At 42.9% G+C, this 24,594-nt stretch overlaps 1 protein-coding gene across 1 annotated transcript in view; it reads right to left on the bottom strand.

The window, feature by feature from the left end:
• The window catches only part of LANCL3 (LanC like family member 3), a 36,871-nt gene extending 22,192 nt beyond the window's left edge, over positions 1-14,679 (bottom strand). Inside the window, exon 1 of the mRNA XM_064646865.1 lies at positions 14,004-14,679. Within this exon, the coding sequence (XP_064502935.1) occupies positions 14,004-14,549 (546 nt within the window). The 5' untranslated portion in view covers positions 14,550-14,679. The remainder of the gene's footprint in view (positions 1-14,003) is intronic.
• Positions 14,680-24,594: the final 9,915 nt, after the last annotated feature.

Below are 24,594 nucleotides of genomic sequence, written 5' to 3'. Positions count from 1 at the left end.
GGAACAGTATCCTTCCAATGCTGACACCATGGGCGACAAAGAAACAAGAGTGACTTGGGACCCTAGAGTTTGGGGCACTTCCCTCCAGGCCCTGCTCTGAAGAATATTTGAGTATTTTACATCAGTAATTTCAATCAGAGGGAGTATTTTATATAAGTAATTTCAATCAGAGGTGCAATAAGAGAGACTTGCTCTAGCCATCAGCACACTCAGCTTAGAGGCATCAGCTTAAATTCTTGCAGTGTGTCAGAAAAAGAAGGGATGTGAATTTGAGTTTCCAGGTTAGTGATGAAATCTCAAGGTTATTGCACATAAAAAGGAAGAGACTATGACCCCTACTTGTACTGCAATTTGCTTAGAGCCCATTTGGTCTTGAAAACTGTAGGGTGACAGGAGGTGAACACATTCTGTCCTTGCCACTGGGAAAAGACAGGATGCTTGGTTTGCTTTTACTCCACAGCAGGTCAGACCCTGCTTGGGGGTCTGTGAGAAAAGCACCTTCAGCAAACTGGGAGAGATGAGCTTGGTGGGATGTACTCCCCAGCTGCAGTTCTACAGCCTCCTTTGGAGGTGAGTTTTGGCAGGTGAGATGAAGGCCACTCATGTGGGAAGATTGGGAGGAGTTGCATAAACACCATGGAGAAAAGAGCACTATAAATCTGTACCAGAGCTCCATGGATGGTGAGTGGTGTGGTGTAGCTGTTGGCTTCTGGATTTTGGCATGGCTTACATGACCCACAACACACAACTCTCAGGTTTTGCACACCTATCAAAAGATGCCCAGCAGACTTCCAGGGCACAAACTAGGTGCCTTGGACTCTGTTGGATGGTACAGCTGTGTAGGCAGTCCAAAATTTCACTGACCTTCTAAATGCCATGCTGTGTTAATTTCTACGGGTACTGGTTATGCCTTCTCATTTATATTAGCTGCTCATTCCCATGGGGAATAAATGCAAAGGAATGTAATGGTAATTTACATTAAAGTAAGTGCAGGACACTGATGTGCTCTCATGCTACACCCGGTGTACAGGCAGTGATGCAGCACAGGTGCAGACTAATCTAACACTCACAAGAACTGGGTACATGAGGAACTCAGGCCCTGTCATTTCCAGCTTACTTGAGTCTCAGTTTCTTCCTAACATGCAAGATAAGTATTACAGATATTTCTCCCCAGATACATGTGCTTGCACTGCTAAAAATAAACTTTGTTTTACCTCATTTTTTAATCTCCTGAGCTGTTTTCATACTTTCCCTCTGCCTGTGCATGGTATTTGGCACTTGTCTCAGTTTAAAAGCCAAAGTAATTCTTATCCAGAGAGCTGCCTCTTCTGGATCATTAATGAAGATAATAAATAAGGCTGGTTGCTACATCAGTCCCTTATTAGTAGTTATGATTAGCTTTGCTTTTTGGTCTTTCAGCCAATTCCAAATCCACAAGGTCCCCACCCAAGCCAGCATGAATTAAGTTTTCAAAGAAGATTATCTTTGACACTGCATCAAAAGACCTATTCAAATGTAAACAAGGTATTGGCTACTGCTCCTTCATCAGCCACTAATTTTATAATTCTCTTATTTACAACAAGTAACACTGCTTGTCTCGAAAGACTTCTTTTTTCTAAGTCATGCTGCTTTATATGCAGTTCTACTATGCAGATATTTGAGACATGTGACACACAGAGGTATATCTAAATATTTATGGCCGAGGAACAATGTGGCTACCTGTGAAATTAGTTAAATTAGGTAAACACCACAATGTTAGCACCATTCACAGGCTAACAAAGGCATAAATTAGTCACTTTTAGGTAGCACCAGCAGTGCCTCCAAGCAAAGGGAATGCTAGAGAACTCCAGGCTGGCATCATGCCACTTCTACTTTGTGTGATGATCTGCAATTTGTGCCATGCCAATAAGCTACTGAATAGAAATATCAACTTAAGCTACAGGAATAATGCTGACAACATAATGCAGGGAAACCAGATGAAGGTGATCAAGTCCTCTGAGTCATCTAAATTTTACCCTATCCTTAGACTGTGGTAGCAGCCTGATGTAGTAAAAATCCTGATGTTCTGTATGTGGCTCCCAGATACTCCAAGGCACATCGACAAGACAGTTCTGATGCAAAAGACAGTAACAAAAGAGTTTCCAGTGGCATACAGGGCCATTAGCACTGCTTGGAAATATGCCCACAACTCCAAATTCAATTTGAGTCATATTTCAAATACAGACAGTCTCTTATAATTCAGTACTGCCACATTTCAAGGGCAGAGTGAGAGTCATGGGATTAATTTGAGGAAGTGTGGAATACTGTGATCCCTAAAATGTGGCTTATTTGGTAAGTAATGGGATCGCTGTCTGTACTTTTCTCCTGGTTAAAAGATTGCCATTTGATACTATAATAAAATCAGGAAAATTTTATCAATCTTCCCTTTGTGCTACTTATTCTCAGTTATGACTGTGTGTAAACCAAGCAGACTTTAGGAAAAAGAGACTGCTGTGTCAGAAGGCACAGTTCAGATTACTCTGAGAGTTCAAACCTCACACAGCAAAGAAGAAGAGTAGTAGGAATCATGAGACAAATCATACCACTGCCACTAGTAATAAATATTCACAGCACTTGGCCATTAGTTTGCACATCATTAACTAACAAGAATTACTATTACCTCATGTTACACTGTGTTGTTGGTGCCCTGGGAGCACTCAAAGCCATGCTTCCCCTTTGCTGGATTTGTCATTTTACATGACTGTTCTCTCCAGCCCCGTGGGAGGAACTGTGTAAACTGAGATAGAAGAGCCCCAGCCAGATATTCCTGGACCTATGGATCATATAATGTGTTTTCCAAGTCAAGCTTGCTAAGTCAAACTACTTGTATTTAAAACTCTTTGCCAGATGCCTTTCCTACCTGTTCTATGTGCTTAATATTCCAATGCCATTGGAGTAAAGCAGCTTCACCTCAAGGGTTCAGAAGGACACAGAAATCCTCTGATGTCTTTCTTGCAAAATCTGAAAGAAATCCTACAAAAATAACAATTTAAAAGAACCTCCCTCATAACCCTGGCACTTGAGGGGTGTCCTGGCCATCTGCAGACACCAGGAAGAATGTTTTATCACCCCTGGCCTGTAACTTAGCTTTCAGAAGAAGGTTTTGCCTCCTTGCCCTGATGCATCCTTGGCTCCTCACACAGCCTGTGGGACAGGGAACTCTCTTCCTCCACTGATAAACAGCAACCTGAGGTGTTTGATTAATATAGGCAGTGAGGGGATAAAGTTCCCACAGGCACTTTTAGGGTATTTCTTATCTCCCTTTGATAGTGGGGCATGGTCTATCTCTTACAGACATTTTCACTAACAGATGTTCAGTGCTGCAGGGCTGCAAGGCATTAAGAAGCCTTTGAGCTGCAGCGTGCAGCATTAAAACAGCTTCATTTTTGTGGGAAAAAAAAAATCTTCACACTAAAGCTCTTCAGATCCACAACCTTCCCAATTACCTGACAGAGCCAGGAACAGTTTTGTCAACCTCAATATTTAGCTATAAGAGAAGACTCTGCCCTGCCCTTCATACAGCAAAGACTGACAAGGAGGATGCAGTTTGAGTTTGAGGCTCTGTGGCAGAGCGTGGTGCTGAACGGGTCCTTTTGACCCTTCTGGACTTCAGGCTCTTCCCTGCTTCCAACTGCAAGGGAAAAAAACTGCAATCCTTTGCCCATCCAAGGTATTAGGGGGAGTCAGAGGAGATGGGATGGCATTGTGAGCCTGCTTTTGGGGAAAGGCAAATGGAGCAGGAATGACTGTGTGCTTTCTGTGTACTAACTTAGGGGTTGCTCAGCCTGGAGAAGAGAAGGCTCTGGGGAGATTTCGATGTGTATAAACACCTGATAGGAGTGAGCAGAGAAGGGCCAGGCTTTTCTTAGCAGTGCCCAGTGACAGAAAATTCTACTTAAATATAAAAAGAAAGCTTTCTTACTGTGAAGGTGGCCCAACACAGTTGCCTAGAGAAGGTATAGAGTGGAAATATTAAAATACAAATGAACACAACTCTGGGTAACCTGCTCTTGCAGACCCTGCTCTGAGCAGAGGCTGGACCAGAACACCTCCAGAGGTGCCTTCCAGCCTTGGCCATGCTTTGACTCTACAACTGAGCCAAATCCAAATCTAAGTGAGTATGCTGATACACTGGTCAGATAGATCATGTGGATTCAACTCTAACTTTGACTCAGCTTATCTGTGGTTTTTTTTTTTTTTTAAATTTACCTCACAATATTTGTTTTATCAAAATAAGCAGTCCCACAGTGATTAGAGAAAAAAATCAAAATAGGGCAAGTGCATTCATGCTACAGCTCTGTCTACATTTTGTCTTCTGGATGTGTAGCAGTTATCTGAGCATTATTTCCAGGTATTTTTGCTGGCATAACAAAAAGCATGTATGGATGAAAACAGCAGCCTGGCATAAGAAAGCTCGTGATTGATTCAGCTCTGCAAGACTAAGAACAAGCAAATCAATATTTATTTAAAGAGCCTGAATAAGTTTATTTTGCTGTTCTACTGCTAAGAATTTTGCCCAAATTCATATTTGACCAACTTGGGTCTGATCAAATTTAAACAGCTACACGTGGAATGTGTATCTTGCGGTCCACTGCTATTATAACTGGAATTTTGACTACTTAATCACTGGCTTAGCCTTAGAAAACTAAAACAAGTGTAGCATTAGCCATTTCACAGATGACAGGAAGAGACAACACTGAGCTTTATTTTTACATTAGCAACAAAAGTAAATCAGAAGAACAGACTAAGTTTAACTTTCAGACATTTCTTCAGATTTCAGTTACTCCTTGATTTCTAATGTCGACAACACAGTTGATTTAATACAGCCCTCTAAAATATATTGTTGCAACTATACTTCCACAAAAGAACTCTATCACTTCACAGATGTCCCCTGGATATATAATGGCACACCTTGTGTTACAAGGTAGAATAACATATTCCCAGTTTTATTCAGGGAACAAAGGAAAGGAGGTTCTCTAGTTGGCATTAATGACACAAAGCCCCTTCAGCTTTGAAGCTTTGAAGAAGCTTCTCATCTTGCATATCACAGCACAGCTTCTGTGGTTCCCTGTCTCCACATGACCCCTACCTTCCTCACTTGTTCAGAGACTTTTCCTAATGAACACCTGTCCATGTAGCAGCAGCCCATTAAAAGACTGCTGGATAATAGCTGGATGTGAGTCAGTGTCATGCTGGTGTGAGATGCGAACACCTTACTGAGCTGTATATATGGAAACAAGACCTGGAAAGAAACACAGTTATCTCTTTGCTAAATTGGAAAGGCTTTTGCCAGAACCAGGTGTCCAACTTCTGGCACTCTTCAGGAAAGGCTGGAGGGAGACTGGCAGAGTGCAATGAATGGGAAGGACCAGATATGTAGATAAGATGACACACATGGGAAGACTGTAAGGCTTAGGATTGTTTTGAGAAGAGAAGATTAAGGATAAAAATTATAACAGCCTCCCTCTTCTGTAAAGAGGAACAGAATTTCTCGCTGTTTCTCAATGGGAAGGACAAGGAATATCAGGCTTAACTTACAGCAAGATTCAGATTAGTCATTAGGCAAGACTTTTAACAGGGAAGCTAAAAAAACTGGTATCAGACAGCCAAGGCAGCCTGCAGATCCCCATCACTGACGCCAGGGTGTGAAGAGCAGGTTAGAGAGGGTCTGCCAGGAATGACACAGGCACAGCCACATCTTCCTGTGGGTTAGATGGCAGCCTGACTTACCTCTCAAGGGTCCTATCAGCTCTTTGATTCTGGTTGGGATATTATTTGGTTGTCAGGCCTGAGCAGACAAACTGCAGAACACCGCCAGTATGGAATATGCAATACCACCACCTTCCAATTCTGCACTGACCAACCAGCACAGAGCTGCTTTGTCCTGTGCTGTTTCTAGCTCCAGGCCCACACATTTTTAAGAGCAGCTTTCATTTCCTTGACACTGATATCTAAATATGACCAGCACACGCCAAATTTATAGTCCTCAATTTATGTTAACATTGTACCAATAAGGGAATGGAAGTATCCTGTGAAGGAAAAGATTAGACACACAAAATAACTAAATGCCTTGGACAAATAGAAGGTGTATTTATCTGCCACATGTTTTTTCTCCCAGATCATTCAGTGCCATCAGACACCCATTCCAACTCACTCATGATTCACTGTTCTTCAACAAGATGTACTAAGCCATTAAAATGAAGAATTCAGGAATGTCGATCTACTGCAAAAATAGATTTATGGTTCTGCTCTCAGACATCAAAATATACTGAGCTGAGAAACACCAAATGACTCAGACACAGCTTGGACTGCTATTAAGATGCTTTTTGATCATGTTTGCCTAAAATGAAATAGTATTTCAATTATTTTGCCTTGGTGCTCCAGCTCACTAACGATCCCTTGAAAATAATCCTACAACATAGATAAGAAATACTTGGTTTTGACATGGTATTGTCATTGAGCTTCTTGTAATGGAGTGGACAGAAGGTTATGCAACATCGCTCGGTGCTTTATCTCGTGCTTGTCAATGGTCAAAGAACTCACTGCATGACAGACACAGACAAAGAGACATTTTGACAGATTGTCTTATCAAAAATGGTGACCTGATTGCATATACTGAATTCTGATTTTTTTTAAAAAGGGGTGGAATAGAGAAGTTGGATGACAGCAGGACCATGGGACTTACCCATTCTGATCCTCTCCACAGAGCTCCACGATTGCTCGGAGGTGAGGCAGAAGACAGGGGTTTACTGGCTGAGTAACCTGCTCTGCAGTCTTTACACAGTCTGTCTGTGGGCTGCCAGGTTGATTTTAGGCCTGTTCAGCTGAATTAACAGAGAAGTAGAGCCTATTGATTTAATGGAGGTGAGACAAAAGAAGAGGACAGATTCTATATTTGGGCCCTGCTAGTTTTGGTGCGCTGCTGTCCTACATATTTATGTACAAATCTAATGCTCTGTGTCTTAAATGAGTACAGAGGAACTTAAGGCTTACTTTTATCCCTCCATTTCAGTGCTGTAAAATGCTGAGGATGTTACACTTTTAACTAGTAATTGTTGTTTGCCTTGTGTTTTTTCTAACTCCCAGGAGCAACTCAGTTTTTCATATTCCTGCTTATTTAGCCTGATACCTAAGTAAGGTTTACTAACAGTATTACTGTTTAGGTTACATACTGATTTATAATATTATATGCACGTAATAGGGAAATGTCAGCATCAGAAACACGGAAACATTCATGAAAATGCCCATATTAGCTTCCAGACATCAGTAGTTATCTCTGTTATTCAGTAGTTATCTCTGTTATTCAGTACAGAAAGAAAATATGGAATTTAAGACATAACGTTGTGCTCCAAATTTTTAAGCACTGAATGTGTTGGCAGCTATTTTTGTAAGTGTAGGAGCCTTTGCAAAGAGAATATGGTGACAAAAGCGTGACAAACAAAATCAAGCAGACAAAAATAGTAACTTTCCCTAACTAAATGTAGTTTACTCCTCTGCCCGTCCTCTTCTCTCTTCTTTTTGAACTTTTACATTATTCTAAATTGAGTACATTAGCCATCAGATCTACATCTGTCTGTCAAAGAGCCTGGCTTTACTTTTAAATCTCCTCTGCTCCAGGGTCTACATTATTTCTTGCCTTTCTCCTCTCATCTTTGAATTCTGCTACCTCTCTGCAACTTTCCAATTTTTTTACATTTTTGCCAGCAACTAATTCTTTTGCTTCTTTTAGATTTCTTTTTTTTTTAAATTAGCTCTTTCTTTTTTCTCTCTGTTCCATCCCTGTCAAATGTCTTTTTTCCCCGTGCCTGCCTGTCTCTCTGCATTCACACACTCCACCACATATGCATGTTTGACACACACACTATTGCTTTCTGCTATGTCATCCAGTGTGACCTAACAGTTAACAGTGGATTTTAGTCCTTTATAAGAACCATGACAAAAAATCATGAGGGAAACCATCAATGCCAAATATCTATAGAAACACAGTACTGCAATAAAGTTCTTTGACGTATGCATAAAATACAACATAAAAAAAATCTGAAACCCTAAGGCAATGGATTTAAGGATTTAAGGAACTTCCTGTACTGTGTCACCAAAGTAACTCCAAGTAAGCAATGCTGTGAGGAACGGTAGCTTCCACTCCAGCTCTGTACCTCACTGCTGAAGAGACCTCCTGCTTCTCTGCTTCAAACCTGATGTCTCCAGATGCTTCCAGAGATTCAGTCACCAGATACACTCCACAGGTCCAAAGCACTGCTCAGCAACTTTTCCACAAACAGGCCCTCACTCCGCTTCCTGTGTTTTGTGTTTTGTTCTGCAGATCTCACCTTCAAGCCTCTCTGCTCTGCAGAGGACAAGACACTGCCTCCAACACCTCTGCTTCCAGCAGAGTAATGAGCGGCACCGACAAACTCCTAAGGGTGACCTCAAAATTCTCCACGGGGATGACGAGGAAGATGACTGAACTGACCAAGTTTAAGAGTTAAATTCCGGCATATGAAATTTAAAGGAGTCAGAAGACGGATGGGAAAGTAGAGATGTCTCTGCATAAATATATTTATCTTTTTTGCTAAAAGCTGTTATCATAACATCCGTATTAGTGCTTGGGCTGCTTTTTCAGCAAAAGGATGCTGCTGCGTAGGCAAATGTTCTTCCAACAGCATAAAGCCATAGAGATACGAACACTGCTTTTGTACAAAACTGTCTTTTTAATACCACTCCTCAGCTATATGTGGTTGAAATCCGTATTTCTGCAACTGAATATGTAAAGGATGTAGCTAAACTCATGTCAATCAAACCTCCAATTCTAGAAGGATCCAGTCTGTATTACAGTGCTTTTTTACTGGCTGGTAAACAACGCACATGAAATTCAACATTTTCAACCTCAAATTTTCTACTTTGACACTACAACTGGACATTCAGTATCTGCTGTGTTGAACTGAATCCAGGCAGCCCTTATCAACATGTTGCCATCTCTGAATTTGGAGGCTGTTAAAATGAAAACAATTCATGTTGCCTTGCTGAAGAGAAACAGAGAAATTCTGAAAGGTAGATGCAAATTATTTCAGAATGCCTTCTAAAAAAAAAAATCCAAATGCAAATAATCAGCTTCGTTTCACTGTTTACTTTAGAAAACTCCAGTATTGAACTCCAGGTTTAAATTCATCAATTTAAGCAAATTAATGCAAAATCTAGCCCCTGTGTGTGGTTTTGGAAACCATGGCTAGGAGACTGTATGTTTAAGAGGCAGGCCAGGATCAAAAGCTTTTTATCTTTACTGTTAACTCATTTTAATCCTCTGGCAAAAAAAGACATCCTGGCTGTGTAGTGGCCTGTGTAAAATGAAATAATGAAATCAGCACAGCTCCAGCTAGCACCATGATGTTTGACATTTCAAACACCACAACGCTTCAGATAAACTGGCAAATTCTTCCGCAGAGAGAAAGGACTTCAATGGCCGTAGAGCAGGAATGAAATCTCATCTCAAAGGACAATCCTTCCCTTTCAGGTGCAGGTGGAGATTAAAAGCCTGATATGGGGATTCTGTGCTACAGCACTTGGAGATGCACCAGTTCTGTGGGTACTTAGCAGATCTCCCTTGCTAAGATCAGACCATTGAGTGTCTTTCATAAACACTGTGTTCAGCGTTAATACATTTGCTTTAAAGAGTTGCAAATGAACATGTTCTACGCAGGATTCAGGAAGCTCTTTCCTCTCATACTTTCCAATTTTTTTCCTAAGAGATTGAAAAGCAAAAAAAAGTGCAGCAAAGTAACCTACAATAGTCTTTAAAAACTAGCTGACTATCTGGAGGGAAAACTCTAAGGAACAATTTACATCATCTAGAATTGTCTGAGAGGCTGAAAGAAAATAATTTTCGTTCATTTGTATCTTCTCTCACAGAATATTATGAAATACACACTGGTTGGGCCTCTCAGGTCTCACACACTGTACATCTGTCTGTTCCACTGCCTTTTAAAGCCAGTCCTGCCTGACACATCCCTTGCTCTGGCACCTAGACCTCAGACTGCACAGCAGCATTATTTCTGTTTTCCAGGTACCAGGTGAAGTTGGTTCAGCTTGATTTGCAATCTTGTGAGGTCCAGGAGAAAAGAGGCTCTGGCTACACACAGCAGCAAGGGTAAATATGGTTTTTAGAAGGGCTCTACACTCAACAAGGTCCTGTTGGAAAGACTGTTGCTCTTTCTGGGTATGCCCTGACAGAATAACATCAGAATTGTGTCCATACTGTGACAGGATAACACCCTCAGAAACACACAGTAAATCATGATGTTGCATTTGCTGGAAAAGGAAATCGAGATGCCCCTCTGCCACAGAGACAGAAAGCTTAACCACACCGTGGCATGGAAGAGCTTAAAGTCCCTGCTGGAGGGTCTCAAGACTCAGCCCAGTGTCTCAACCCCTGCGGGAACAGGTTTGGCCACATTTGTGGCACAGTGTGCTGCTTCAGCTTGTCACCACTGCAACTGCAGGCAAGGGTCTCTTACAGTGACCCAATGTCTTTCGAAACCACTGTCTCTAAAGAAACCACAGCACCAGGCAGCCACTCAAAATGCTGCCCTGTCTCCCACAGGGCACACTGCGATCCACTGATGCCTTTGCTGCTGCAGCCCCAAGCCAGTGGAAGTCAGACAAGCCCATCCATACAGGCAGTTATTAAAAGATAACCCAAGCTGTACTAAAAGGCAGTAACATCTTGGCAGATGGTAATGCAAGAAGCCACTCTGTACTTCTGTACAGAACTTCTGTACCTTTCCCTCCATCATCTGACAGTTACATTGCCAGAAGGGAGTGCAACTACCGAGGCACACCATGCTCCATCAGCCACGAAATGGGACAGAAACACCCCTGAGAAAAACCAAGGATAAAATATCACACGAATAGAGGGATGGGACCATCATTTTGACGGCGTCTTACTGCTGTTTGCACAAGCAAATAGAGACTGTGTGAAGAGAATTAAAAGAAGGACTGACAGATTTCCCCAGGAACATACCATGAACCAGCACTACAAGCATCAGGAAAAGACATACCTACAGAGCAGAGAACAGAAACTAAATTTTCCATAAGTGGTGAAAACACAGCAGGTAAGGACAGGTAAAGTACATGCACCTTATACAAAGGATGCATTTTTTTCTGCCAAAAGAGCATTTTACCCATTTCTGCCTGGGAAGCACTAACTGCAACATAATGGAAATTAAAAAAGGGATGAATACAAACATCTTTCCTAATGCACAGTGCATCATGAAAGTCAAATCCTGTTAAGCCTTGACTGTTGAAGTAATCCTTACTCATGCAAAAAATCCCAATTAATTCATCAGGGGAAAATGCTGTATTAGCCTGAAAATCTGAAAACCAGCTGAATGTAAATGCCGTCTTCACATGAAGCCAATATTATCCAACCGACTGCATCCTTCAGGACAGTCCATTTACTTCGTGAAGAACATGTTAAACTTAAAGACACCAAGACTCTTTAGCAAGAAACTGAAACATCAGGGCACAGCAGCTGAGCTAAATTGGTGTTTACTGAAATAAAGCTGTCTCATTCCTTCCCTGCTTGGAATAAACAAAAACCAAACCCACAACATAAACTGTAAAATTCACTCCCAAGGCTTTCTCCAAGGGCAAGTGATTCCTTGTATATAGGTCACCATTTGACTTCTTCAGAGGAAAAAAAAACCAACCATACGGGCAGCAGCGGCTGTATTTCAATGTAAGGAATGGATTTCACTTTGTGCTGGAAATGTTTGCACAGTGTCCTCAAAAAAAAGAACGTGGGAAACAAGAAAACGTGCTGCAGTGAGCCATGTGAGACTGTGCACAATCAAATTACAGGAGGTAGCATTTTCCAGCGGTTCGAATCACAAGACATTGCTTCTATTTTGGGATGTACCTGGCTTACCGTTTGACCTTGGGTAATAAATGACATGCACTCTCTCTGGGCATCCCTTCCTTCATTTGTAAAAAGATGCACGGTCTGATCTGGCAATGTACTAATTAAAATAATTTTGTATTAGGATGGGAATATTTATTTGAAGGACACAAATTTTGCTCAAGCACAAGTACATAGAGACTAGAAATCACTGTAGTTTTCCTCATTAAGGAGCAAAATTAAAAAATAAAGTTGGTTTTATTAATACTTAACAATTTATTTCTTGCATTATACATTTAAAATTACAATGTATTGACAAAACAAATAGTACCATAGAAGGACATTAGCTTACTGATGAAAACATCAGCAAGGAGACAGAGAATATATGTTTTACTGGCAAAATAACTCCCCACGATTGCAGTTAACCCACCTGCTAAATACCTTCCACAATAAGTGCACACCTTTGCCTATCTGTGGGGATGTTTAACTCTTTACAGCTGCTTTAAGTATAATTTTTCACCCAGCAAGCAAACAGAGAGGAGAGTTTTCCCCTTCCTCACACTGCCTGTAAGAGGTGATTGCACCTACTCTACAAACTATTCAGCAGTTGTTCTCAAGGATGCAAGACAAATGGACAAAGGAATTAAATGAAGCAGTAGAGTGCAGTGTGCCACCTCATTCAGCTGATATGTCACCACACCATCATAAGCACTGATACAGGCACTAGACACACTCCCCCAGTGCAAAATGAACAAACAGGGATGGCTTATTTCTCCATGAGAAACCATCCCTTCAGGCTGGCACTGCTGCATATATAATTGTGATGTGTCTTCAAAACTTTCCTCTCATAGTAAATGCTGTCAGAGTGAAAAGTTCGGTTATGTTATGGTTACAAATAACATAAACACGTTTCTGGCTGTGATTGTCAGACAATGCCATACAAAGAAACAGCACACCTCTTTATGTATTGAAGGCAATCAAAGTATTTAACTGACTTAACATTCTTCATGTCTTCTCTGGATACCCTCGAGCCTCCTGAGACCTCCAGTAAGTGAATTTCCTCGGACTCCAATTGCAGTGACTGGTATTGGATGGGGCAGGGCCACTTGTTTTTACATCATTTATTTACTTGTAAATAAATGTCGCTTCCTCTCCTGGGAGGAAAGAAAGCCAGAAGCATATGAACTTGCAAATCAGTGATTAACAGAGGAAACACAAATTGGACCCGACAAGAGGACAGGAACAAAAATCTACCAACTGCCTGCTCAGATACCAGACTGACCTCTTAGTAACAAACACCACAGCAAACAGAATCAGTTGCAATAATTACTGTGCCCTAGTCAGTGGAAGCCATGAATTGTCAGCACTGACAACGACAATATTCTTGGGTAAAATCCCGACTACTGAAACCAATAGCATGTTGAACCATAACCACATCTTGTGCTTCCAGCTAAAAGAACAGCTCTCATTCATGAAAAGCACCAAAATACAAGGACAGATTTTCAAAAGTCTGTATGCTGAGGTTAGCAAGACCAAGTGCCTCTGAAAATCTGGTTCCTTGCTTGCAAATTACAGCACAGCACAGCTTAGTACTGTATACCCAACACTCCTCCCTTTCTTACCCACTTCATCTTACGGAAATACTCTTGAAAGCCCAGGGTGGCTCCTGCCAAGTAATTCACCACCTGGCAAACAACAGCTGATGCTCTTGGCATGCCCCGGGATGCAGCGGCTCCGCTCCAGAGCCCGGCGGCGCGACCCCATCCCACTCGCCCCGTGCACTCCGCTCCCTCCGGCTAAAGATACATCTTTTAATTTCGGGAAGGGGCAGCTAATAGAGGAAGCTCTCTCCTCCCGGGGGAGCGGTCCCTCAAAGTACAAGCTGACAAAGACGCCTTTTTTTTTTTTTCCCATTTTTATTTTGTAGAGACCCGCGGCATGCCACTCCACCGCCAGCCAGAACCGAGGGCACTGTCCCACCTCGGCAGCAACGCGGGAAGCCGGTCCGAGGGACCGCCGCCAGCTCCCCGACGGTCCCCCCGGGGATGCCCCGCCGTCCCCCAGCGCCCCTCACCTCCATGCCCAGCCGCTGCTTCAGCACCAGGGCGGCGCACAGGTACCCGGCGCGGCCCACGAAGAGCTCGTCGGAGCCGCACTCGAGGAAGGAGAGCGGCGCGCAGACCTCGCTGAGCTCCCTGAACTTGCCCAGCGGGCGGGCGAACTCGGGCAGCCCCAGGGCTCGGTAGACCAGCGCTGCCACCGCGTACACCCCGGCGCCGCCCAGCAGGAACGCGGCGCGGGTGTCGGCGTCGGCCTCGCCGCATCCCTCCTGGTACCGCAGACAGGCGTCCACGACGCGGCGGGCGGCCCGCAGGTACGAGTCCCTTGACGGGGCGAACAGCGGGCACTGCGCGACGTGGTACAGCATGTAGGCCACGCCGGCCACGCCGCCGTACAGCCCGCCCGGGCACCCGCGGGGGCCGCCCAGGGGCGGCAGCTCCCGCAGGATGCGCTCGATGGTGGCGGTCACCAGCGGCACCGCCGCCTCCCTGTCCGGCGCCGCCGCGGGGCTGCCCGGGTAGTCATCGAAGCGGTTGGCGAAGCAGCGCTGACTCTCCATCGCCCGCCGGCGCCGCGCTCTGCGCAGCGGGGGAGAGGCGGGCGGGGGCTGCCGCTGAGGGGGCGGAGGGATGCGAGGGAGAGGCGGGAAAGGGGCGAGGATGCCGGGCGGGAGTGGGTGACGCCGGCCGGGAGTCCCGGCGGTGCCAGGGGCGGGTCTGGCACGGGGCGGACGGTGCCTCCCCAGCGCCCCTCGCCCGCCGCCGCCCCTCCTGCGCTCGGCGAACGCTTCCTCGGAACGTCTCCCGGGATGGCTGTGGCTGACCCGAATCTCCGGACCGCAGAGCTGAGGCGTCCCGGCTCTGGTGTCCGGATCTTCATTCACAAATGGAAGCCCTCGCTGCACCTTTGCCCGACCCGTCTGTGCATCCCCGGGGAAAAGGGGTTAATTGGGTTCTTCACTCTCCCCTGCCCCGCTGCTGCCAGAGACGCTACCACTTGGCTCAGGAATGAGTTCTGGGTCTGCGGGAGAGATCCAGGGGCAAAGAAGGGTGGCCGGATAGCCGCTGAGTTATTCCTGGCTGTGGAACGGCCCCTCGGGGGCTGCTGCAGCCAAAGCTGAAGGATGTAGCCAAACCCAAACGAGGGTAGCCCGAGGACAATTTACACGGGAAGATGAGCAAGTCCCCAGCAAACCAGTAGTGGCACAAGGTCATCTTTGGCCCCTTTCCTTCATGCATAAGCCAAGCAGAGCTTATGAGGAATAGAAAATTTAGGTCACTGAATAGATTCTAGTTAAAAGAAAGGGGAAAAAAAAAAGAAAGAATATCTTGAAGCAGATACTTAGAGCAACTCTTTAATGATACAAATACACATCTGTCACATCTTCCCCCGATGATGTGAACTTGTGCAGCGTAAGTGAATATATCATCAAAGACTTATGGGCACCTGGTGGTATCTGGTACTTTCTCTGCAGATGCAGTCTCCATAATTGAGAGCATTCCCAAAGGAAGGTGGAAGTAGCAGCTTGCTGGAGGATCCAGCCAGTAGCCACCAGTTGGCACAGCAGTAGCAAAAGCCAAAGCACTGTCCTTTGGCCATTGAAAGACCTTTCTAGAGTGTGTCTGGCTTCTCTCAGTCTCATGCTGGCTGTTTTAGCCCTCTTCCTGCCTCCTCTAGAAAGTATCTTCAATTCTGTGCAGCTCCTCACTTGCACTTTCACACTCACTTTTTGATTCAACCCACCCATCCTTTCTCTTTCCTTCCTTTGTGTGGGGTTTATGATCTGCTCAGAGACGTTTGCTTTCACCCTCTGATTTTGGTTTCTGTGCTTTCCTTCAATGTCTTTTTGCCATGTTCACATTCCAGATACCCACTGGCTAATCTGTGTTTGTATGGTGTTCCCTATAGCCCCATTTTCAGTCTTACCCACAGCTGTACCATATGTTGTTTCTACCACACAGATCTTGCCAATCTAGAGCACTGAAAATGTGAAAATGCCCCACCAATAGATAGGACATCTCATTCATGCAGTATTTACTGTCATTAACTGGCTCCTGTCAGCCCATTGATAAGGTTCAGGGTGTAGCTAAGGATTTTCCAGCATTTCTGTTAGTGTAGAGAAATGTGTTCCCTACATGCTCTTTTAAGTGAAAATTTGGGAGTTTTGTTTTTCATTCTGACACCATTTATTCCACATTTTGTGGGTGCTTGCTTCATCTATCCAGTATCCTTTTCAGATTAAAAGGACTGGTAATTTCCTTCAGTATTCTGGGGTGGGAGATGTCTTGCACATAGTCTTCCTGTTCATGTGAAGGAATCCTCTAACTGGAATTGCTTGTCTCCCTGCATTGAATGTAACTGAGAGAGTTACCTTGGCACAGGTACCTCTTTTTGAGAACCCCAGCAAGTGGAAATGGACCCCTGCCAGTTTCAGCAGCAAAGGGTTTAAGAAAAATACAGAGTTTATGAGAAAATCAATTGGGTTAGCAACATTTTTCTGCAGGAGGGTCAAATAAGTGCTACAATATTTTTCAAAAGAGGGTGAGTAATGACATGCCAAAAAGGAGCACTTTCTGTGCTCTGGAGAGTCTTTTGTTGAAATAAAGAGAGCTTAGCCACTGTGGGGTTAGCAAGTGTCACACAGCAATCAAGCAAGAAATGAGAATGGCAGTTTCTGCTGTACTTCTTTTGTATGAGTATTAACCACCAAGGCCAAAAGGAGAGATACATTAAAAAACCCCACATGCTTCTTATAGCCGTAAAACCCCCAAATCTTAAACTACTCATGCTTTCTTGTACCAAAGTTTCACGTTTTTCAGATGGGTTGTGTTCTCTGTACCTTTTTCTCTCAAACAAGCACAGTTGCAGTCCCGATAAAAATGGAGGAGAAGAAGCGCAGATTATCAAGTGTAGATCATGTGTCTCTCATCAGATCATCTGAGATTTGCCCTTCTCTTGAGTTCCAGAGTAAGTGTGGGCCTCCAGTGTGGGCCTTCAGTTTAAGACAAATGTGAACTCCCCTCTCTTGTTCCTCTTCACTGTTGCAGCTCCCTGGTTTGTGCTCTCTGAGCATACCATTTCTCCTCTTTGGCTCTTTAAATCTGATGCTCCAAGCCAAGTAAAGGAAAAAAATTATAGATTGTCCAAGGAAGAGATATGATACTGGTGTGGTGGGTAGAGGAGGGACCTGAAGCCTCGAAGCTCTTTGTTCTGTTTTACTAAATCCACTGTTATGCAACACATATTCTGGAGATTTATTTTTACATGTTGATAAAATGTGTAATCATAGAATAATTCAGGTTGGGAGGAACCTTAGGGTCTAGTCCAACCTGTGCTTAAAGTAGGGCTTATTGGTGTGCTTGTTTGTGTATGCTTGTTCACTTCTACTTGCTTATTTACAGAGTCCTTCAGGGAATCTGTGCCATCTGATGTTTCCGGCAGAGCACAATAGTCTCTCTTCAGTTGTCGTGTGGGGACTGGAGGCATCTCCTAATAGATGTCTGATTGGTTATTCTGGCATTTGTCTTGTATAGTTTTTACTGATGTTACAATTTTGTATGCCTTCAGGATTTTTGGATACCCATGTGGTTGCCAGTTTTGTTCTTACCCAGTGTTCCACATTTCTCCCAAGCCTAAGGTGAAACACTGGGTTCCATACACAGTCTAAGCTTCAGTAACAGAAGTGTATTAAGTGGTGTGAACACATTAGCAGGGTTGTGCTAGAGGGTCTTCAGGCTGCTTTGAGCACACCTGCTATTAAATCCAAAATGAGTTCCTGCCCTAACTATTGAAATGAGCCATCAGTACTCTTTACTACCCAGTGCTGCTCCACAGAGAGTTTTGCCACTGCAGGTCAGCTTTGCAGTTAGCTCCTCTCCCTGCCTGGTTAGGCTTTTTCCTGGAATTCCACACTCCTGTCTGAGGGGCTTTGGGGTTTACAAGATCACCTCTGTCCCAGCCCTGTAGTCAGTTCATGTTTGATGGGCAGCTGGCCCTTGGATATTTGGCAGAAAGGAATGAATTAGGCAGAGCTGTTTCACGTCCACATTAGAATAGAAATACTTGTATTTCCAGTGTTCTCTGTGGAGGGCTCTTGAAGAGGAAATTACCACTGCACTGCAGAGACCATGGTAGTAGCCAAAATACAGAGGAGTCTGACCAGGAGTCATACAGTGGAGGCAGCCCCCAGGGTTTCATGGCATTGTCATTCAGTTGCCACATTGCCCCAGCAGTTTCTGGTTGCTCAGTATATTCTGGTTTCTTACCATAAGCATTTTTTTCCATTTTTTAGGTTGAACTACCCTATTCTGTATGGACTCCACTTACAAAGCAACACAAAATGTTTTGTGGTTTTTGTTCTGTGACAATCAATTGACAGTGATCTGAAAACCTGTTTTAAAAATTAAGTGCTTCTTGGCATTGTACAATGGAATCTCTTCCTAAGTCGACCTGTTTTTCTACTACTTGTATATAGTTGAGAATAAAAACACAGTTTCTACATGAGGCAAGTTTTAATGCGTGTATTGCCATTCACTGTACCATTGCCACATGAAAATTACACATCAGAAGGTGGGGATGCACTGAGTTACTTTTTGCTCCAAGAGTACACTGAATTTCTGTTTACTGCTCAGTTTCATAAACCTTAGGAATTGAACAGGAGTTTAATTTCTTTGAGACTCTGCCTTTATTCCCAAATACGGTAGAAACTGACCAACAGATGAGAAATTTCAGGATGGTGGGAAATGCTGAATAGATACTGGACAGTCATGTGTGATCATGCAAGCCTTGCCTCCTTAAGAGACAAGACTAGAATGTTTTTGGGGTTTTTTTAGGTCTTGATGTTTGTTTTCTTTCTTTTTATGAGAATGTGCAGAGAACAATTTATAGGTTTTTTTAACAAGATACTGAAAGCATGGGCAGAGATACTCATTGCCAACAGAATTGATTTTTATTACAGAATATCACATTTTCTATTTGGAAATGTAGGCTAATTTTGGTAATGATTTTGGCTTAGATAAAAACGTAACAGCCTTTATGGAGGCTCTGAAAAGAATATTGCATTTTTTAGTATCTCTGTGTAATCCCACTTGTGATGAGTGAATCACGGCTCAGCTGTTGACAAATACCAGGACTTTCTGCAGAGCAGGGGGTTTGAAATTTGGAGTTTTGGTTTAACTGATAAAAATCCAACTTCAAAATGGCACTACCTTGACCCTGTCCTGAGCTTTTTCCATAGGCTTTGTTATTCCTGGCATTCCTTCCCTTGGCTCAAACCTGCTCAGGCTAACAGGATGGCAGAACTCTTTCCTGCAGACGTGTCTGCCACAATCCACAGTTTCTTTGTCCAGCAGATTATGTCCATTTTTTCACGTTCAAGGTGATTTCTAATGGACCACAAGTACTCTTGTGTGCTTGTAGAGCAGTAGTTCATCTGCAGTTCTCTACCTGGTTCTGCTACTTTCTAATGGAATAAAAGAAGGAAAAAAATCCCACTGAGCACTCTACTGTAGATATTAAAATGAAATAGTTATTTTTCATCTCACTAATTAGTCTGTCAGTACAACATATACTGTAAATTCTAAATTTCCTTAAGTGCATCTTTTCTTCAGTAGATATCAGTGTGATATCCAAGATTTTAATTGTAACATTTTTTGTAACAGCCGGAATTTGGAAGCATTTCAAAGTACAGGAACGAAAATCAACATCGGAAATCAAGTAGTCCATTTTGCTACTGCCTTTGTGCTAGCTCATCTCAGTAATTGCTGTGGTGGAAATAATAGACAAACAAATGATGTTTCTACTTGCCAGGGCAGGGACCTCACCAGAGGGCCCACAGCAGGGAGTGAAGAGAGCTGGGGACAGTGACTGGGCCCATGACAGCCCTGGGACCTTGGCACAGCCACAGGCACTGAGTAGCAAAGCACATTGTTGGGATTTCAGGCTGTAACACTAAGTCTGGAAAGAAAATGTCCTGGGGTCTTAAATACAACTAATGATGGTAATGTTAATAATGGTTTTATGTCCTTGGGGAAAGATAGCACCTCCGGAAACAAGTTACCCTTTAATGATATGCTAAGGAAGTTAGATACATGATAATGGAGATGGAGGATTTCCAAGTTCTGAATCATCAAAACTAGTACAGCGCTTGATCTTTTTTAAAATTTGTGTCTTGGCCATGTTTATTGACCAGGTCTAGATCTCTCAGCTTCACATATTTGAGGCACTCGTAGTGCCAGGTGACATGCTGTGCATTACAAGACACGTACACACAAACTTAGAAATACAAATTATCCAGAAACAAACCTCTTCCAGGTGTTTTGGTGTTTGGTGGTTTTGGGGGTTGTTTGTTTGTTTGTTGTTTGTTTTGTTTGTTTGTTGGTTTTTTGTGTTTTTTTTTTTTTGTTTTGGCTTTTTTTTGGTCAAATTAACAAAACCATAAGACAAGGCTGGATTTACAAAAACGAAAAACTTTAATATGAGACTTCTCCTGAGAACCTTCTATCCAGCTGTTTTAAGCATTCCCTAAGGAGTAAGCAGCCTAAGTTAGGGAGCACTGAGTTGTGCAAATTTACGCAGGTCCAGCTTTATGCATGTGGGAGCAGCCTGGTCTAGATGCTTTTATGAATCTGCAGAATACTGGCTTGTCTCCATGGAATGCTGATGCATTATCCCTTACAGCTGCAGATCTGGGAAAACATAAAATAACCTGAGTTTGGGTGTATAGTTATTGTCCACTCGAAGAATGAAACAGTTGGCCTAATTTAAGACATTGAAAATTAATGAGGTTGACACTCAAGACAACTGCAGTCTCCTCAGGGTTTGTTTTTAATTTTTGATTGACACATTTTAAGTCACAATTCTCTATACAGGATGACAGAATGGCTGAGGTTGGAAGGAACTTTCAGAGGTCATCTGGTCCAGCTCCCCTCCCCTGCTCAAACAGGGTCACCTAGAGCCAGTTGCCCAGGACCATGTCCAGGTGGCTTTTGAATACCTGAGCATGCAGAGTCCACAAAATCTCTGGACAACCTGTGCCACTGTTTGGACACCCTCACAGTTAGAAAGTGTTTCCTGATGTTCAGACAGAGCTTCGTGTGTCTCAGTTTGTGCCCTTTTCCTCTTGTCCTGTCACTGGGCACCACTGAGAAGATCCTGGGTCCATCCTCTTTACACCTTCCCTTCAGGTGTTTCTATACATTGATGAGGCCCCTCCTTGAGTCTTCTCTTCTCTAGGCCAACCAGTTCCAGCTGTTTCAGGCTTTCCTCATGGGAGACGTGTTTTAGTCCCTTCATAATCTTACTGACCTTTTACTGGACTCTCTCCAGTAGCTCTATATCTGTCTTGTACTGGGGAGCCCACAGCCAGGCACGTTTCTCAAGTATGATTCTTGGTCTTCTAATTTTAAGAATCGACAACTTCTTTTTTTTTTTTTTAATGTAGATATCACAACTAAACTGAAAATAGCTCTCAGAAGAGAAAATAATTAAGGAGGCCAGAGTTAATTCTTAGTAATCCTGAAACAATGCATGGAGCACTTCCTTTTAAATATAGCGATAATATTGTCTTGGAAAAGTGCCAAGAACATTTCAAAATCAATTTCTGCTCACTTCCATTTGCAGCTCTTGCACTTATTACACCGTCTGTCTTCATTTCATTGCTATATACCAGTCTGATGGGATGCATAGAAGCTGTGCTAAACTGTGCTAGATGAAGATCCATCTGCAGCAGTTTATGCTATTTTGCTTGTTAAGCATCCAAGGAGGAGGTAACAGAAATATTCAATATATTGTACTCTGGTTTTAGGTTTCTTTTAGTATGAGCTCTATGGGTCACTTGAAGTTATAAATTAAAATAAGATAAAGGAGTATTAGAGGACTTTAAACAAAAACATTTTGCTTTATTTTTATACCCTCAAATGTGTAAGCTATAATCAAGGAAATATTACATCTGGGATTTATCTTGCATAAGTGAATAGTTCCTAGCTGCTCTCAGTAAATATTGTTCACAAGATCATGGTCTAAGATTATTTCAGAAGCCTGTTAAGTATTTTTGTTTTTCTAGTCTTTCATTTTAAAACTGGTTCTTTTAAAAGCTGGAGGTAGAGGATATATAAAAATAATTCACAGCTTCATGAATTATGCAGGGAAACATTCTAGTTGATAAGGCAATATGTTCAGGTACTAAGGTATAAATTTGGATAGGATATTACAAAATTAGGCTCTGATTCAGTAAACCATATGGGTCAGAAATATTGCTCACATACTCAATATAAAAAGCTCATGCTTGAGTGGATCAGACCTATACTGCTCTGGCACAGGGTTTTCCCCTTCCAGCTTTCTGTAAGTCGATATTTCTCTGAAGCAAGCAGAATTAAGCCTGTTTAAAAGGCATTTTAAGACACTTAAGTCTTCACAAAGTGACACTAGAGAATGACAGAATAAAACCATGGCCTTTCCATACAAACGTGGTTTTAGAGTTTCTCTATGTAAGCCAGATGATTCAAATTCATTATGAAAAAGGCAATGTAGATAAAGGAAATAATGTGTGTGTAATATTTATACACAAACTTACATTAGACAGATGTATGTATAAGCTCACATTTCAAATTTGAAAATAAAACTTGCTATGATGAGCTTGAAAATAAATTTTAAATAGAACCCTCTCTTTTTCTGATTATTACCTTTATTATTGCACCCCATTAAAAACAAATTAATTCAGTTATACTTACTCACTTACTGCTTGGTTTATTTGCTGTGTCACAGCACTGTTTGCAGCATTTCTGCAAAGAAGAAGCTGGACATCACTTTTTAGAATCACAACTAGTTTAGAAGAATTTGCCTGCATTTGCTGCCTTCTCTTACCTTCCCTTCCTTCTCTATTCCCCTCTGTCAGAATCAAATTACGAAACAAAGCCATCAGCTCTCCAGAGTCAGATATTAATACACAGCTTGATGAGAAGCCTCTCCTTTGAAAAGGTTGCTGGGCTCCATCAACAGTCACTGCAATGAAAACTTTGTGCTTGGAAGTGCAGCTGCTGATGCTGGCGGGGCTGGACTGGCCGACTTTCTGGATGCCCCACATTTGGATACTTGTTATTCAATGCACAGTGACTTTCACAGATGTCGGTGCTTGTTACCTACTGTGGAGAAATTAAACCTCTGCATGTTAGCCAGAGTACAAATTGTTCCCTCTTTTTAATGTCACTTTGCCCTCCAGCCCACGCTGGCTCTGAGGCTCCAAGGCCCACGCTGGTGTGCTTAGTCACATGTTCCCACACTCACCTTTAGATTTAGGTATTGTTGTGTTCAGGAGATGAAGTTAAGTTTCAAATAATTCTTCTGATTAGAACAACCCTATCTCAGGAGGAGATCAGCCTGATGTTTTCAGTGGGCTTGACTCCCATTTGCATTAAAATCCTGGAATCCTGTTTACATCAAGGTCCTATTCCTGCATAATGTTTCCTGGAGCTGTGTCTGGATCAGCGTTAGCTGTCGCTCCCATTGCTTTTCACTGCTTGGGTAGTTAAAAAAGACGGAAAACTAATGTATCTGACCTTATTATGCACAGGAATTTTCCACTGGCATTCTCCCCACTGTTGCCACAGAGGAATGGTGAGAGGGGTGAGAGAGGACATGTTCCAAGCATTTTATGGCCCACTGATGACCTCTTCCTAAAATAGCACCTAAAGACCAGTAACTTCTGGTACAAGATAATGAACCTCTTACTCTTCCAGCAAGATATCCCTGGCACACATGTCCTGGAGAGCATGGACACTCTCAGCTCACAGGCAGGCTGCAAGTGGGCTGGCAAAGGAGCTCTGTGGTGCTCAAGCAACATCGTGTTGCTAACTTCGTATATCGTTGCATCTCTGTCCTTCACCTTATGGCCCACAGGCATGACTGTTCAACATATGAGTTTGGGACAGAGGATTACATGTGTTTCTAACATTAATAGTTAATTAATTGTAGGTCCCACTCTAATCCTTGGCTGAAAATGAAGATTTCTGAAAAGCCATCTGTCTCCAGTATGCAGCAGAGACAAGTTCTGTAAAAGGTGACTTTCCAGGTGCAATTTCTGTCATCACCAAAAAGTCTCTCTGCCTTGCTTTGTTAAAAGGTTACCCTCTTGGTGCTTGCCTTGAAGGCCCAGAAAGCTCATTTTTTAATTCTCACAAAATGTTCCAAGCAGGGGGTGAGCAGGTACTCTGATCCCTGGGCAGAAGGGATGGTGGTACAGGAGCCAGGAAAACATGCTGTGAAGTGCCACTGCCTCACTTAATGTATTTTCTCCTCCCTCGTCCTATAGGCTGGAAGAACAAGGAATGGCAGTTGCAACAGCTCCTTCTGGAGGTAGGTTGCACCTAGTGAGAAGGAAAACACGATAAAGCATTGCAAACGTGGGAGATGTAACCATAGGCAGAAGCTGTGTGACATGAGCCAAGTGTATTTGTGTCACACTCATTGTGTGAGAATTGACAGGTCTTTCATGTCAGAGGCACAAGGATCATGTGTGGTTTTGGAGCCTGTCCCTTACGGCAGCATAAGCAGGATTAAAGACACTTGAAATTAAGCCCATTTAGTTTATAGAAATTCAAAAGATGCTT

The sequence above is a fragment of the Pseudopipra pipra genome, chromosome 2, assembly GCF_036250125.1.
Source record: "Pseudopipra pipra isolate bDixPip1 chromosome 2, bDixPip1.hap1, whole genome shotgun sequence".
Taxonomy (NCBI): domain Eukaryota; kingdom Metazoa; phylum Chordata; class Aves; order Passeriformes; family Pipridae; genus Pseudopipra; species Pseudopipra pipra.
This window is presented reverse-complemented; position numbering and strand designations above follow the sequence as displayed.